This window comes from Leptonotus elevatus, chromosome 4 (genome assembly GCF_054856555.1).
Source record: "Leptonotus elevatus isolate MCC_2025b chromosome 4, RoL_Lele_1.0, whole genome shotgun sequence".
NCBI classification, from domain to species: Eukaryota; Metazoa; Chordata; class Actinopteri; order Syngnathiformes; family Syngnathidae; genus Leptonotus; species Leptonotus elevatus.
Genome location: NC_141242.1, coordinates 12,330,128 through 12,347,661, shown reverse-complemented (window position 1 = coordinate 12,347,661; position 17,534 = coordinate 12,330,128). Strand labels below are relative to the sequence as shown.

Sequence of the window (17,534 nt, the reverse complement as noted above, 5' to 3'; positions counted from 1 at the left end):
AAAATATTTACATGTTATTATTTATTTTACAGTTTATTTACACTACACTCTAAAAAAGTAACCAAATTTAGGTCAAAAATTTTTCATTTGTACAAAGCAACCCCAAAAATGTATAAAGACAAATGGACCCAAGTGGTGGATGGGCCCAATTTTGACTCAAATTGGGTTATTTTTGACCCAACTGTTTTTAGAGTGTGCACTTTGTCAAAAGTGTCCTTTCTGGGTTATTCTTTCTGTCATGCCCACTTGTTCTTTGTGTTAGTTTATCGCGGGACAACATGTTGAGTGTGGTAATTACAGGCCAAATGGAAGGTTCAGGGAATAATTACTTGTCATTTCACGACCGGGCCTCTGAGACCTCAACAAGCCTCCCTGCAGGTTATTTGAGACGAGACCTGATTTTGGGTGTTTTTCCAAGTGTGTAAGTCCCCAGTGGTTGGAAGCGGACATCCCTTTTGGAGCATGGTGAAACTATTAGAAAACTTCAAAATGCGTCTGATCTCTGTCTGTTTTTCCTCTTCAGGCTACAACACAGTGGTCCGCATCCCAGCTGGTGCTACCAACATTGATATTAAACAGGTCAGCTACTCCGGAAAGCCAGAAGATGACAACTACCTCGGTGAGTCGGAGCGAGAATGCGTTTTTTGAAAGCACAGATCCAAAATTGAAGCTGGCGGCCCGCTTGACAATTTATTAGGAGCAGAGCTGGATAAGTATAAAAACATTGAGGAACGTCACACTTGCAATAAATCTTCTTTTAGGAAGATGATGAAGTCCAGTTGTCTGGAAAGAAGAGAAATTAGGCCCACAGGGAAAAATCCTATGTTACAAAAGTTGAGCTTGAAGAATAAGATTTTTAATATTATAAGTCATAGTTTTAGAAAAAAGTTTGTGGCCGTTGCAGGATAAAATTCAACAAGAAATGTTGTATGTTTGTATTTTTCAACAGAAATTGCAAATCAATTTGAAGAGAATTGAATAAATTATTGTTTCAGGTTTAAACTGCCTATCATGAAACATTTTCTTTAATTATTTTCTGCAGCGGGGCCTAGAGATACGAGTTTAAGTCATTCCATGACCACGCTTGTACCTCAAATCAGCTTTCCCCATTGAAATGAATGTAAATGAAATTAATCCGTCCCAGCCCACCAAAACACTAAAATGTGTTTTTTAACATGTTTTTCAAATGTACTCAACAGTATTGTAGGGTAGAACAACACGCAGTAATAAAAATTGCTCTCCTCATAACCTGCAAACACTAAAATATGTGCACAAAACCCAACTATACCTAATTCATTATTCGTCCTTTTCCGTCTGTTGGGTCAATTGACAGGTTGGCAAATGATCTTAATGGCACATTAGCGCCACCAGCTAATATTGTCCTTCCACTGCAAGGAAATCAATGTGAATAGATGGTTGACAATTGTTGCAAAGTTTGCTGCCGCCGTCTAGTGGTGGGGTTCTGAAGTGCGCTTTTGTCTCAAATATGCTCCAAACTGAAAATCGGCCAAGTGATGCTCATTCCTTGAAAAATTCGTTAGACGGCACTCGTATCGCAAGCCACCACGGTTTTTAATGATAATTTACTGTCGCAAAAGTGCCTAATTAAGTTAACCACTTCTAATATATTATCAAGACACATGTTTACTTAAATTCCAAAATATTAAGATAGAATGTTATATAATAAATCAGTGTTGTTTTGTACAGTGGATCCAAAAATAATGATACAAATTTTAAACAATTGTCTTTATTAGTATTTTAAACCATTTACTGAATACCACAAATTACTGTCTCCAAACAATTTAATATCATTTCAAACTTTGAAAATAAGTGGCGTACAGATGATAAGGTTCTGAAAAAAATTCACCGGAATTGTGCAAGTACGCCATACCACCACTTCATATTTGTGGTTCAGCATTTGCTGAGTATGAGTTTATTGAAATAGTTATCATTTACCAAATTGTAAGTACAAAAGCACCACTATGACTCTGCAAACACCTTCAATTACCCAGATGTTGAGTAATTGAACTTTGAGTAAAAATCAGTTAGGATTGTTGACGTGTAACTGAAAACATTACCTGGATAACTTTAAGGTTTTGTATGAACAAATTGATTGACTTTATGGAAAAAAATATGGTGATGTTTAAATGGTTTTATTTGTCCGGTTTTAATTATAGCCGAGTCTACCTCTTGAATAAGTACGCTTACATTAGAAGTCTCTCAGTAAGTTAGGTCAATGCCATTATGCCCCGGGCCCCCATCACAAACGCCCTGTTGCGGTGACCCACGCAGCCGACGAGGAAAGCTGTCAGTGAGGGAGACGTAAACCGTTGGCAAAAAGCCACTCGATAACTGTCTCTCGCGCTTAGTGTACGCGAAGGCAACGTGATCGGGGGGGTCGGCTGGTCAAGGCAACGCGGGCTCGGGAAAGTAAATGGAGTGTCAGACGCCCTCAAGAAAGATAAATGAGGCGGCGCTAGGTGCTAATTAGACGCATGTGGGTGAAAGCGGATAGCTCGGCACGGAGGCGGGCAAGAAAATGAAGACGTTTTAGTTCAAGCCAGGTTCAAGACTTTCTCCAGTCACTGTCAAGAAACACATGTGGCTGAAAAAAACACATGGCGGCTGTTTGCAACGCCGTGTCACGTTTGTCTCTCTAGCTCAGTGACCTTGTTGGAGGTATGGAACCACCGCAAGCTTTGGAATTGGGAAAAAATCGAATATAATTTTTTTTTTAAAGAATAAAACATTAATATATGTTAAGTGCAGTGTGAAAAGTAGGGATAGGCCGATTATCGGCGCCGAAGTTGGGCATTTTGACGAATATCGGTATCGGCCTTTTTTCAAAATCTGACGGCCGATAAAAGGTAAAGCTAAAACCATTTTAATCTCAGGGAGCTAATTGTTTATAATTTCAGTTAACTTTATAAAAGATGCTGTTGACCCTGAGAACCTTCTGAACCTTTTGTTTTTGTACGACATTGAAACAAATAATTATTTTAATTATTTTTTTTATATATTTTGGAGCTATGGTATTTACTACTATTTAACTTCTTAAAATGTACTGAATAACCTTGGGAGTTCCCTGATTTTTTTTTTTTAATTTAAAATGAAGTATATATTAAGATAAAAAAAACTTTAATGCTTTAAGACATTACAACAAAGTCAATATTGGCATTTGTATTTTAAAATATTTTGACGCCAATTGACCCCCGCCCACCCCCCATCTTTTTTCTTTACTGAAAATATTGGCTTCAAATATCAGTTATCGGCTGAGTTTGCTTATTATCGGCATTGCTATTGGCCTATCTCTAGTGAAAAGGCCTTTGCGGGTTCAGGTAGGCTTGCCCAATTCCAATTTAATGCTTGTATACAATTTTTGGGCTGATGGAACCCATGCAACAATCTGCGTGCACAGACGCCAAACTTGATAGTTTTGACATTGCAGTGCCATGTTTGGGTGCTGGAACAGATTAATGGCATTTTATTTCATTTCAATGTTTATTTGATATGTATAAATTTAGTTGCGAGCTTGGTCACGCAACAAATGAAACCCATAAGCCAAAGGTAACCTCTGTACTTCTATGCTCATGTTGTGCACATTTGTCTGTTTGCGCCATATGGTCCCAAACCCGCAATCATTTTTGGGTAAAAAATGACTCGCTCCGGGCTCCAACAACGTGCGAACTCGAATGTAAACAAAGTGGAGGGAGTTCATGGCGCGCATACTTTTGGCACGCAGACGTCGCAATTAGCTGCATGCTTCTTGGAACCAGCCTCGAAAAAAGTTGTGTTTACTTGCTGCAATGGTGAACCGTATGCTCTCATGTGTTGTTGTTTCACTGCAGCGTCAATCAGCGTTCAGTGTCGCGCAGTTTTGACTCCAAATAGACGCGATCTATAACCGCCAGTGTCGCTTACGTGCTTCTCGTGTGGTTTTCCACAACAATGAGCTGGCAACAGGACGACTGTTTACAACAGTGCACTCTTCCAATGTTTTTCCGCTCAAATGGATTGTTGTCTCTTTTTTTTTTTGCAGCGTTATCCGACAGCCAGTCCAACTTCCTGCTGAACGGGAACTTCGTGGTGGCCATGTTCAAAAGGGAGATCCCCTTCAAGGGAACGGTCATCGAGTACAGCGGCTCTGACACCAAAGTGGAGCGTATCAACTGCACGGATCGCATCGAAGAGGAGCTCGTTCTGCAGGTCACCCTCACTTTAACTCTTTGACCGCCATAAACGTTATAAAACGTTTAGCATAAACCTAGGGAAGGGCGCCGAGGACGTTAAAAGACGTCCCCTATGTTTTTTTTGTTTTTTTTTGAAAACGGGTGCAGGAAAGCCTTGGGCAGCTGTGCTGAAAGTATCAGGCAGATCTGATTAGTAAAAGACTCGTTTTGGCCCCTAGAGGGCAGCGATGACTCTCTTTGCACAAGGTTGGATGGGCCGCCCACCGTGGGCGTCAGTAGAAGACGTGAGGCGGAGCTAGAGTGTTGAGGAGACATGGCTGAATAAGCCACAATGACCAAGCAACCGGTTGCAAGCAGCTCACGCTTGAGCATTTTTTTCAAAGACGGAAAGCATCAATCAATACTAAAAAGCGCATTGATGTCGACGATGATGACTCCGAGCTTGACGCCAAAGTTGGAAGCCTTGACGCGACTGTTATGATCACGTAGTAAGCCTCACCGGCTAAGCGCGGCTAGCGCTGCTAAGGCCGGAAAATGCGCACAATAGCCGACCGGGTACTTCTACACAATCGGACATTCGATCGGGCGATGGAGAGTTGGCATCGATCAATGCAGATTGATGATGATGATGATGATGACTCCGAGCTTGACGCCAAAGTTGGAAGCCTTGACGCGACTGTTATGATCACGTAGTAAGCCTCACCGGCTAGCGCGGCTACCGCTGCTAACGCCGGAGCTTTCACATGCGGACATTTTGTCGGACAATGAAGAGTACCCCGAGTCCAATGCATATTCATCGGAGGAGCGGTACAGTCTGATCACGGAGAAGACACTGTTTCTGGACTACGATGCCACCATGAATGGAGTGGATAAAATGGATCAAAACATCTCTTACAACCCGGTGTAGCAACTGAAGGACACGAGGAAGCGAGACGTAACGAAACCGTAGCATGATCCTGATATTAGACTTGTTGGCAACACACACTGCAGTATATACTTGCTATTCCCCGGAAAAAACGGCCTGCAAGAAAGTGGAGCACGCGAAGAGGCAATCTGTTGTGCAAATGCTGTTGCGTCTCCTTGCACGCAGGAGAGTTACAAAAAGAAAAACCGTCGTTGAAACATCCACATATTTGTAAATAGCACCACAGTTGCACACATTTGTAAATAGTTTGCCAAATTGTTACACTGTTGAATGTAAATAAACGTATTTTGCTATCAAAAAACACTTTTTCATTCTTGGTGGTAGTGTTTTATAGAAGTAAAGCACTATTTAGGTGTTTGTGGCATCATTCATGGACAAAAAGAAGTGTAAAATTCACTAGAATGCATGAAATAATATCGTTTCACTAAAAGCTTGATTTCTCCGTATTTTGGTCCAAAACAGGCGAAATTGGGTCAAACTAGCCATTTTCTATTGTTGATTACTAAAGAACGGAATAAGGTAGAAACAATTTTTTTTCTGATGAAAGATGAAAGTCCAATCTTTCATTTGGTAGTACGTGTGTTTCCATAGTCCAAACAGAACATTTTCTGTGGACCTTGAAAGATCAGTCAAAATGCTTAAATCGGCTGGCACTGACGGCATCCCTTTTCTGAAAACGTCTGGCAGTCAAAGAGTTAAGATGTGGTTCCGTAAAGAATTTTTGTTTTATTTTCGGTTTACAGTGAGCATGTCATGACCAGTCTAAAGTGTTCTAAATTCAGCTGTGGCAAGTAATAGGTCCTAAAATATTAGAATCGTTGTTTATAGTATCTATGTGCGAACATCAGGTATCATTGCTATTACTGTCCAATGTCCGTCCATCAAAGATGATTTTCGTTCACTTTTGATTCTCACATAAGTACTCAACTCAACTCAACTATATTTATAGAGCACTTTAAAACAAACCGTGCTGGTACTAGGAGCAAAAATACAACATACAACAAGACATTAATAACATAAAAACAGTAAATACCACAAAACAATACTGAGTCTCATGCTGAGCCAGAAGCAAATGGGCTAGGCGCAATGACGGGCTTAGTTTCACACTACAGTAAACCTAAACCCTGACTTCCATTGCAGTTTCCGAGTATGCAATCCTGTTAAGAAGATTTTTGGGGGACAGTTCATAACTCAACTGAATTTTGTTTTGAACTTCATATGTTGATTTAGTTTGACACCGTGTAATTGTGAGTAAAGAAGAAGATTGAAAACAGGAAGTGCAGGACTTCAAGTCAGCCTTTTTTTTTTGCTGAAGATTACTGAATGTTATTCCCCTTTAATCCTGCTTTTTACACCTACAGGAATTGATGGTTTTAGGTTTTATAATGTACATCTTTGATCATTTATGTTTATTGTGAAATGAAAAGTTATATTTGTTAGTTTGGAAATAATGGGATTTGTTTACTGTAAACACATAGAGAGATCTGTACACTATACAATATTTTCTTATCTTTTGCTCTTGCTCTCTCTCTCTCAATATATGTGTTTACATGTGTTTGGTTTATTAAAAAAAAATTAAAAGCATGTTTAAAGACCTTAAAAAAGTGCCCTAGATGCTATATTACGGTGTATTTGAATAGGGTATTTCTATATCATGGATTTCACTTATTGCCGGGGTCTGGAACGTAACGTTTTCCTTTTCTGGTACCATAGCAGCTTTGGGTGTGATTGCTGATTTCATTATGCTCCTTCATATAATTTCTCTTTACCTCTTGTTACTTTACACCCAAAAATGTTAATGGGTTGATGTGACCCGCTGTATGTTTTACTGCAGTATGTACTATAGTAAAATGTCAGTTACTATATAGTGCAATGACAGTATTATACTCGCTCTCTGGTTTTCTGCCCTTCAAAGTCAAAGTAATTTGTGAATATTGTACAATCCCAGAAATTAACGTGATAAGATTTTGAAGAAGAACATTTTGACCCGTGATATAACAGGAGTGTTAATAAATACACTTTCACTTTAATAAATACAAATTAACCCTTTTTATGACAGAAAAATGGCAGGTTTTACTATCTTTTGGCACTCCTCAACAATATTGTAGCTATTTTGCCATATGGTTTACTTGTCCGCCAATTGTCGCATCAGAATTGAACTGAGCTGCACCACTTGGTGGAAGATGGCTTGATTTTGTGTTTGCCCCTCGTTTATCAGCACTTTGTAACTGATATCTGTTTTAAAGGTTGAATTTCTGCGCAGTCAAAATAAAAATAAAATAGGAGAGCTTTTTGTGACCTTGACTCTTCCTGCCATTATTGCAGGTCTTGTGTGTGGGAAACCTCTACAACCCAGATGTCCGCTACTCCTTCAACATACCCATCGAGGAGCACAGGGAGCAGTTTGTGTGGGATCCCTCGGGCCCTTGGCTTGAGTGCAACCGCATCTGTCAGGGTACGGCTTCAAATGGAGGTCTTCACCTTTTTCAATCTTGAACAGGTTTTGCGGTTGAGCAAAATATGCGCAAGAGGGCCAACAATGAAATGTGATGTTGTTGAAAGTGGGGGGGGGGGGGAAGATCTACTCCAATAACCGTTTCCAAGGAGGTTAAGTGTTCATTACATGTGCCAAACACAAAAATGGTTTCATCATTTTTCAGCCAAAAGAACATTAGCGATTTCCATAACATTTCATGGAGGGGTTGTATGCGTGCTGAGAAAGAAACATGAGAAACTGATTTTTTAAATGGTAAATGTGTAATCCTGTTTTTTTTTTTCTACAGACGAAGAATTAACCAAATTAATGACCAGACAAACAAACAGAAGTCCTATGAATTAAAAAGTGGTTTTGTCATGTCACATCATTCTCCATTTACGACCATGTTTGAATTGAGCTTATTAAGATTTCTGTGCTTTGTGGATGCGTGTGAATTCACATTGTGGGACATTCATCGCCTCCTACTGCCTCATTCTTGTGTGAGGGCACCCCGCTGTTTGCAGAAACTCGCCACAATGTGGTCCCTTCTAAAAGAAGAACATTTGTTGTTGTTTTTCACAATTTCTTACAAGATGTGGCTTTTTTCCATTATATCTCAACATAATAATACATTTCTCCTTGAGTAATGCTTGAATGTAATAGAAATCCTCCGATGTATTTGTGAAAAGTTTACAATTTGACCCAAATTTCCACTAAAATTGGAACACAAATGGCTAGAAATCAATATAAAGTTTCTTATTGCAGAGAGTACACAGACTGACGCGTCAGCACAAATTAACATCACTTAAAAATACCTCTGGAATCATTTAAAATAAAATTGTCCCTTCCTGTTGACCTTACTCTGACCCAAGCCACTCACATCGCTCGACGCCTTTGCCACAGCCGAGCTTTCAAGCACTGAGCTCGTCAAACGTTTCTTTTAAAGGCTGCTTAGTCAGGCTTACCGTGGGGCAAAGTTCTAGTAAGGAGATGTAATTATGAGCTGTGAGCATGACAGGGACCCGCAAAGCTACTCGATGAATTTTAGGTGAAGAAATGTGATATTCCGCTGATTCTGTTATTGATTTGCGCATGTTATTGTGCAGGTGAGCGGCGGCGGAAGGCGGCCTGTGTGCGGAAGAGCGATCACCTCGAGGTATCGGACCAGCGATGTGAGCACCTACCTCGTCCTGTCGCTGTCCCTGAGCCCTGCAACGATGACTGTGAAGTCAGGTGAGATGCAAGCGCACACCCACATACTGCAAAAATACACTGACGCCTGCATATTCACGCTTCGGCATTCACAAATTCACGTTAGCTGACTTTTTTTTTTTTGTGCCTCTGCTTTGCTATTCACAGACAAACTCACTCACATGTTGTTTTTTATGCCAAAGCGATGCAATTATTGTTATGCCGCTATTTTGTGGCATCCTGGTACCAAGGACCTATGTTGAAATTAGTTAAGGACCTTCATTTAGACAAAATTAATGCTTTGCTACCATGTTGTGGCATCTTCGTATCAAGGAACTGTGGTCAAAGTGAGTTTAGGAGCTTCATTTGGACAAAATTAGTCATTTGCTGCCATATTGAGGAATCTTTCTGCCAATGAACTTTGTTGAAGTGAGTTGGGGAGTTTTGTTTAGACAAAAGTAGTGCTTTGCTGCCATGTGGCATTTTTGCGCCAAGAAACTTTGTTGAAGAAGCGAGTTGAGGAACTTCATTTCGACAAAATTGGTGCTTTGCTGTGCTTTTTGTTTCAAGAAACTTTGTTGATGTGAGTTGAGGAGCCCCAATTAGACAAACGTAGTACTTTGCCACTAATCTATTTCGTTCATCATGTCTTCTTTGATGATACGTTTTTTTGTGACACATCAGATAGGAGAACTTATCTTTACCGGGAAAAAAAATATCTAAAACGCAGTGCTTTGCCGCCATCTTGTTCCTAAGGAAATATGGATCTTTATTTTGACAAAAGTAGTGTTCTTGTGGCATCTTGGTGCCAAGGAGCCCCTATCTACATAATAATGTCTGATGTTGGCGTTCCAGCGTATGTCGCCACTGTAGACACTGTAGAGTACCAGCTGTAATACAAATAATTGCAGCGTCTTACACATATTTTCCTCCAGGTGGCATGTTGCCGGCAAGAGTGAATGCTCGGCCAAGTGCGGCGCCGGCTACCGCAGCCTCGACGTGCAGTGTATGAAGTACAACCTGATGAAGCGGCAGAGCGAGCGAGTGGAGGCCACTTCCTGCGTCGATGTCGTCAAACCTCCCACTCGAGAGAGTTGCCACGGCGATTGTCTTCTCAAGAGCTGGCAGTACGGCGCTTGGTCACAGGTAGACGAGAATGGGGATGGAAATTCACATTCAAGCATGACGCATATGTTTCAAGAAAGATGTTTTATTGATTTTTTTATTATGTCATGTCCTAACAGTGCTCCACGACGTGCGGACGAGGGAGTCGCAGCCGAGAGTCGTACTGCATGAACAATCTGGGCCGGCGGCTGGTGGACGGGGAATGCGGCAAATACCAGAAAGTGGTCACGGAAGCCTGCAACGAGCAGCCGTGTCCCAAGTGGACCGTCAGCGAGTGGACCGAGGTGGGGAAATTACCGTTAAGAGTTTAGTGGCGAGCCGCACGTTTGGGTTTTTTGGGCTTTCAGTGGGTGTTTACTTAACGTAAAATCCTTCCTCTATACTTGTGTGTAATATGGAACCCCGATTTACTGTTATACTTTATCAGAGTAAATAAAGGTTAAAAAACATACGAATTTAAGTGTACATGCTTTTAAATCCAAGTTTAAAACTTTACTCCCAGCTCATAAGCAAAATTAAAATAGGAGGAGGAAAATGGTGCTGATTTATCGCTCTCAACCTGGAAAAGTGCAGGTACACTGGCGGAGTTAGTCTAACACTCTGTTGAGTTAATCTAACTCTGTGAAATGCCATTCACTCAGAAAAAGTAAAAATGACACTATAAGTGTTAAAATTAATTCCCACAGACTCTGAAATTTTAACCCTCCAATTTTTGCTGCTTTTACTGCCTATGGTATGTTTTTTCAATAAGCCCCTCCTCAATTTGGGATCATTTTTTGCAACCCAAAAAAAACCTGTTATGACAGGGTTTTACAGTAATACACCACCACCATCACGTCAAAAGGCAATACAAAACAAAGGTAGTAGTTCAGAATCCATTTTTAGCTAATAACATGACAAAAACACAATACATATAGATAAAATACATCATGGTCACCAGAGATGCTGATTAATAACTTTATTCAGTGTTACAGATTTCTACAAACGTTATTTACTAGTAAAACTTGGCTTGCTCTGATCAACCAATCAGAGGACAGAGAAATGCTGATGTCATCCAGGGCCAGCGTGAGGAAACACTTGACCCCTGAAGGTAGAATTCTGACGGCCCAAGGCAGATTAGATTGACATAGCAACACGCAGAAGCTGTAATCTGATTGGCCGAATATAAAACAGCCACGTACAGCCAAGAGAAATATTTGGAAATCAATTCATTCAACTTAATGTAAGAAATTAGAATATATGTTGTCAATGTCTGTCACTAACGCACACTATTGTTGATTCTTCTTCCTCTTGCACCATCCTGGTGCGCGTCCAGTGCCTGGTGACGTGCGGCAAAGGGATGAGGCACCGGCAGGTTTCGTGCACCGGCGCCACCGGAGAAGAAAAGCTGAGTGAGCACTTGTGCGACCCGTCCGGCAAGCCCGCCTCCGTCGGAAGCTGCGAGCTGCCCGAATGCGCATCCTGGCAGGCCGGCGTGTGGGGAGCGGTGAGTACACACACGCACTAGGCTAAACACACTCAGTGGGTCGACGCGTGCAAGGCTTGTCTGAGGAAATGGATTTCATGTGTGGATTGCAGTTTTGCGGCCAGATGCTTTCCAAATGTGCCTGCGCGTGGACCACAACTGTGCACACACAGACACACTGGTCCCACTTTATAAAATCTCACTTTTTGTCAAAGTGTAGTGTAGATTTTGGTTTGATCGTTTTTATATAGTGTTTAAAAAACAAGAGTGCCATTTATGGATGCATGGATGGATGGATGGAGAGAACAGTCAAATCTTCTGTGTGTGTGTGTGTGTGCGTGTGGTCTTGTTTTTGTTACATAGTGGGGCCAACATTTGGGTATTTTTCAGAGTTGTGGGGCCCACCCGTCCATGTGGGGCCATTTCGCTAGACCCCAGAAGTTTAGACCTCTTTTTTAGGGTCAAGACTTGGTTTTAAAAGTTAGGTTTGAATTGGGTTATGGTTGAGGTTAAGGTAAGGGGATAGAAAATGCATTATGTCAATGAGATGGACCCACAAAGATAGTAAAATAAACATGTGTGTGTGTGCGTGCGTGCACAGGTTTAAATGACATCATGGGGGCAATTTTCTGGGGTTTTACTATCATTGTGGGGACCACGTGTCCTTGTGGAGACATTTTGGTGGTCCCCATGAGTCCAAACCTCTTTTTCAGGGTCAAAACTTGGTTTTAGAGTTTAGGTTTGAATTGGGTTATGGTTGAGGTTAGGGTAAGGAATGGGGGTAGGCAATCATTTTGGATGGAGTGTCTAGGAAATGCATTATGTCAATGAGATGTCCCCACTAAACATGTAAACCCAACATGTGCGTGTGAGGTCACAGAGGGACAGTCTATACTTCAAATTCATGTGTGTTTGTTGTAACGTGATCCACCAAAGAGTTGCGCGGCGTACTCAAACTCCAGCTGCCATTTCCTCTGCGCCACTCTCACTTTGCCCTCATATCCTGTCCGACTAAACCTGATCCGCACTCACGCGCGCGCACGCATACACAAATATATTACGATATATTCAAAACACTGCATTGACACCGTTGAGGTAAAGCGCAAACCGACTGCAACCTGAATGAGTCACTTTTTTAGTCATTCATATTCATCCTTCTTATATATCCGTATGTAAACAACACGCCCATGCATGTATATGCACGAGGTCAGAGATGCACTTTATGGGTGTGTTAATGAATAGAACTAAAGAAGTAGGTAAAGGGTCAGGGTTCTGGATGTGTATGTTTGTAATTCTTATCTGATGCCCTGTCTGAGGTATCAACTTGTACCTTGACATAGTAAGATAATGTTTGAGATCAAATGTAATTGACTGGGCTTCCCTACTGTCTTGTGTGTGTGTGTGCGTGTCCCCCAGTGTTCAGTCACCTGCGGCCACGGCTACCAGATGAGAGCAGTGAGGTGTGTGTCGGGCGACTACGGCAACACCGTGGATGATAGAGAGTGCAATGCTGCGGCCAGGCCCAGAGATAGTCAGGTAAAGACATAACGTCGACACGCATACACGCGATATGCCAGACGAGCGTTTAGCGCTGGTATAGGTTTCATTTTGGTAGGTTTTCACTGTATTTGTACGATTGCCGTTGACGTGAGAGGACTCTTGTCAGTGTGAACAAAAGTCTTTTTTAAGTACTGTTTCAAATGTTCTCCAATTTCGATACTGTAAATGTATAGGATTGTATGCCGAGAGACGGCAATATGGCGGCCTCGCGACTTCAAAAGCCTTGGCCTATTGGCTAGCCAGTCATATATTCAGATTAGTGATAAAAACGGATGGATTTTGCTTTATAATTCCACAAATGTAATATTAATCAGAATCTCGTGTTTAGACTAGTGAGGTCACATATGACATATTATTGTCAAGAAATGTTTAAGGTTGACTTCCACTTTAACAAGACGGAGTACTACTGCTAAGCTAGCTTTCCATGCTAGCCGCTTGCTAACTAGTAGGTATGTACGTCAAATTTCAAAAATTCAATAATTTACATGAAATTTGCATTATTAGACAGATCTTTTAAAGTTATTCCAGTGATTTAAGTATCATAATAACTATTTAATACAGTATTTTTGCTTACTGTTAAACCATGATGAGTAATAATGTTAAATGCTAGGTGTTACATAATTCACAAAAATGGCAAATTAGTTTTGCCACTTGGGGGCAGCAGACATGCTGTAAACAAAATGCATTATTTTCAGCAAAGATATACTATATTTAGCTTTCCTATTATTATTTAGACCTATTTATTTTATTTTATTTATTTATGTGTTTGTTTATTCTGCAGTACTCGTTATCGTCTAGTCTGTGAAGGTAACCATACTCTCATTTGATGCTCCAGTAAAAAAAATAAAAATAAAATAAAAAAAGCCTACTGTGTTAATGATGTATAATATTGATCTGGTATGTTTGTGTTGGAAGGACTGCGAGATGGTGGCGTGTCCGTGGGCCTCTCCGGTCCAAAGCACACCTCCACCTGACTCTGCTCAGCACCGGACACAGTGGCGATATGGCTCGTGGACAGCGGTAAGGATGCAAACATGGTGAAGCGGTAATCGTGGCCTCGGGTCAAATTCACTGTAATTTTATATTTTATCATTGGATTGACTTGTTTTCTTTTTCGGGGTGTTATATCAGGAGATGACGTTAATATGTGTCAAGTTTGTGGGTCTGTGAAGCCGTTTGAGACTCTTATGTGAGTAAGGCCTATCGAAATAGATTTTTCTTGACTTTGCGCAGATCAATAGAGACGGATTGTTGTTTTAACTCAAGTCTCACACAGTTTGATGCATCTCAACGTTACTAGGCGCAAATGCAAAGCACGTCATCTCAATGCCTGTCTTCTATGCCTGAGCTTGAACGCCATCTGTCAATCGAACTCGACCGTGTGGTCTCGACTCTTGCACCACACCACACCCGATTTTCATGTGCACATTTGAGCCCGAGCCGTTTGATCGCATTAGGTATGCGTGCCCTCGCAAATGTTGATTGTGATGTGCTGTCAACGTACGCCGGAGGGTTCAACTGACGGGCGGCCGCGGTGTCACGTAGCGCTTCCCCTGCAACGCGCTCAAAGCTGTTTCTAATACTTTGGAGTTAATTCAGCAATAAGTTCAATGCAAGTCTTGGCTAATAAATGCTGGGTTGGGCTGTTTTTAAGAGCACGGGGAACCCGACCAATAAACAAACGGCGAAGCCAAAATGCTGAGCATGTTTTGTAAGATGTCTTTTATTGAAGCGCTTCTAATAATCAAACGCAGCGGTGCGTGATACCGCATAATTCGTCTCGGACAGAGCAAAATGTACTATTTTTCCTTACACCAAATGGAAGGGTGGGAAATCACGCAAAGTTAAAAGTCAGTGTGGAATGTGTTGATGTTTTGTTGTTTTCTTATTGGAATCTTATGAGTGACGGCCCCTGAAGTGCATATTGTAGGGCTTGTGAAACACGCACAAACGCAATTTATCCTTAAACAAAATGATCTAAATTTGACACAAAATATATGCTTTAGTGTTTTATTATTTATCTGCTACTACCAAGTTTGCGGCACCTGTCAGTCCACAATTAGTTTTTTTTTAGCAATAGCATTAGCATCCAGAAGTCCACAGAGTTCATTGTCTCTTGATATTTCCGTTCCCAAATGCGCTAACAGCATTTTTATCCTTTAGCATTCGAAATAGACAGACGCATATGTTGACATACAGATGTTAATACACAATTATTAACCATAAATATAAAGTTGCTTTGTCTAAAACAAGTAACTGTTTCTTAAAAGGGAAATCAACCTTAAACATTTCTTGACAATAATATGTTATATGTGACCTCACTAGTCTAAACATGACATTCTGATTAATATTACATTTATGGAATAAAAGTTGTGAAGCAAAATCCAGCCATTTTTATCCATCTCAGTTGCGACCATTTTGCCACTTGCTGTCGACTGAAGATGACATCAATGTTGCTCAGGGGCTCAGACAACGACCAATCACAGCTCACCTGTTTTCTGAAGCTGAGTTGTGATTGGTTGTTACCCGAGACTTGAGCATCATTGATGTCATCTTCCATCGATAGCAAGTGGCAAAATGGCCGCCCCCTGAAATGATTTTGCTGCTTAACTTATATTCCAGTAATCATATTTAGACCAGGGAGGCTGCATAAAACATTTTATTTAAACAAAAAAAAATCTGGTTGACTATCCCTTTAAAGCCAAAAAGTTGCCATTTGAAATGTGAATCTATAATCTGCTTTTTTTCTCTACAAAATTAAACCACTGAATGAACATCCCCCAAGCCGACCAAGTAATAATAATGACTGTGTCCTCCTCCCAGTGCTCTGCAACGTGCGGCAAAGGGAAGCGGGCACGCTATGTCAGCTGCAGAGACGCCCAGGGCGGCGTGGCCGACGAGTCCTACTGCGTCCACCTGCCCCGACCACCGGAGACCTCCCCCTGCTTCAGCCCTTGCGGCCAATGGCGCACCGGGGAGTGGTCGCCTGTGAGTGATCCGTCCGCTTGCTGTGTCCAATCAGTACAGATGTTTTTGGGGGGTTTTCCTGCCACGGAGATTTGCAGTAATCACTCCTATTGTTCGCATCAGGGCTCGATGATGTCAAAGGGGCAATGATGTGTTTGTTTGAATAGTCGGGATGACTTTTGGGGGATCGTCTTTTAATCAGTCTGAAATCATATGGGATGAAGTCAACTTCAGATATAAAAGGTTCAGTCTGTTGATTCCTGAGTCATGGGAACGAATGATGGAAATCACAAACAGTGATGAGTTTCCCCTTTAGCCATCACATCACTGTCATTGGTAATGTAGTGGTTCACATAACTGCCTTCCCTGAAGCTGACCGATGCTCATTTGACATCATCATCAAAGGCTCATCAGTATAAAATGTACCCGCCTCTCACCCAAAGTCAACAGGCTCCAAGTCAACATTGGATAGATGGTCCAAATTGACTTTTGACAGATTGGGTCTGTTCCATCTGCAGTGCTCAGTGACATGCGGCGCCGGAAGGTCCACCCGACAGGTCCTGTGCTCCAATTACCACCAGCCCGTGGACCAGTCCTTTTGCGACCCGGACGAGAGACCCGCAACGGAGCAAGAGTGCACGGCCACGCCCTGCTCCTCGGTCTACCACCGCCAGCGCATCAACGACCAACCGTACGGATATCCCAAAGACCCGGGTCGCCACCCCGGCCACAACAGCTGGAACGTGCCGTCAACGGATAACCAGTGGAGGACCGGACCCTGGGGCGCGGTATGTACAGCCTGTCGATTGTGGGAGTTTGTTAAATGATACCACGAAGCTTGCCCTCTCGCTGAGTCTTAGCTTTAGAGGCCGTAGCATTCCTGCAGAGTTCCATTTTCTTGCTACCCTTCATCTTAAACTCGTTTTACCGTCAGCTTATTCTCTCGTGCTATTGTAGTCCGTTAGCGTGATGCGTTTGGTGCGCCGTGGTTTTGGCAGTTTCTATTTTGAAGTGGCCCAAAACACAATTGGAAAGGTATCACAAATTGATCAGACATTTATTTCAAGCTTTTACTGTACTAAGTACATATGAAAAATTACATATCAGAACGAGGCATTGGGCAAAAAAAATTATGTTTTAAAAAGTCAAGGTTAGATCTCAAATTTTCTTTTTTGAGGGGACTTTGAAGCACTTCATTTGAATTAATTACCCCCAAAAAATCTTGCCAGTGTGTACTAGTTAGCTCCAAGGACAACATGAGTAGCCCACGGGGTCTCTTCTAAAAATAGCTCAGCATTGACTCTGTGACTTGCCAAAAAAGAATTAAAACTGAAGATTATTAACATTTATTTATTTATTTTATTTAAACTTAACACGGTACACATTTTTTAATGCAGTGTCTCAACCTTTTTTGAGCCACGGCACACTTTTTTCATTGACAAAATCTCGTGCCACGCCACCCATAGAAAAAACGTACCAAATAGTCTATATTGTGTTTAAAAATAATGAGAAAAAAATGTCAGTGGAAAAAAAATTACTCAGAGTTTAATTGGAGTTTGCATGTTCTCCCCGTGCCTGCGTGGGTTTTCTCCGGGTACTCCGGTTTCCTCCCACATTCCTAAGAAGCATGGCAGG

General features: G+C 41.5%; 1 protein-coding gene across 1 annotated transcript in view; it reads left to right on the top strand.

Annotated features, from left to right (window-relative positions):
* The window catches only part of LOC147175556 (A disintegrin and metalloproteinase with thrombospondin motifs 20), a 104,475-nt gene that overhangs the window by 51,855 nt on the left and 35,086 nt on the right, over positions 1-17,534 (top strand). Inside the window, exons 16-26 of the mRNA XM_086074098.1 lie at positions 524-619; positions 4,040-4,206; positions 7,441-7,570; positions 8,698-8,824; positions 9,718-9,928; positions 10,027-10,191; positions 11,223-11,393; positions 12,789-12,908; positions 13,848-13,952; positions 15,756-15,920; positions 16,418-16,687. Coding sequence (XP_085930224.1) covers positions 524-619; positions 4,040-4,206; positions 7,441-7,570; positions 8,698-8,824; positions 9,718-9,928; positions 10,027-10,191; positions 11,223-11,393; positions 12,789-12,908; positions 13,848-13,952; positions 15,756-15,920; positions 16,418-16,687 — 1,727 coding nt within the window. The remainder of the gene's footprint in view (positions 1-523; positions 620-4,039; positions 4,207-7,440; positions 7,571-8,697; positions 8,825-9,717; positions 9,929-10,026; positions 10,192-11,222; positions 11,394-12,788; positions 12,909-13,847; positions 13,953-15,755; positions 15,921-16,417; positions 16,688-17,534) is intronic.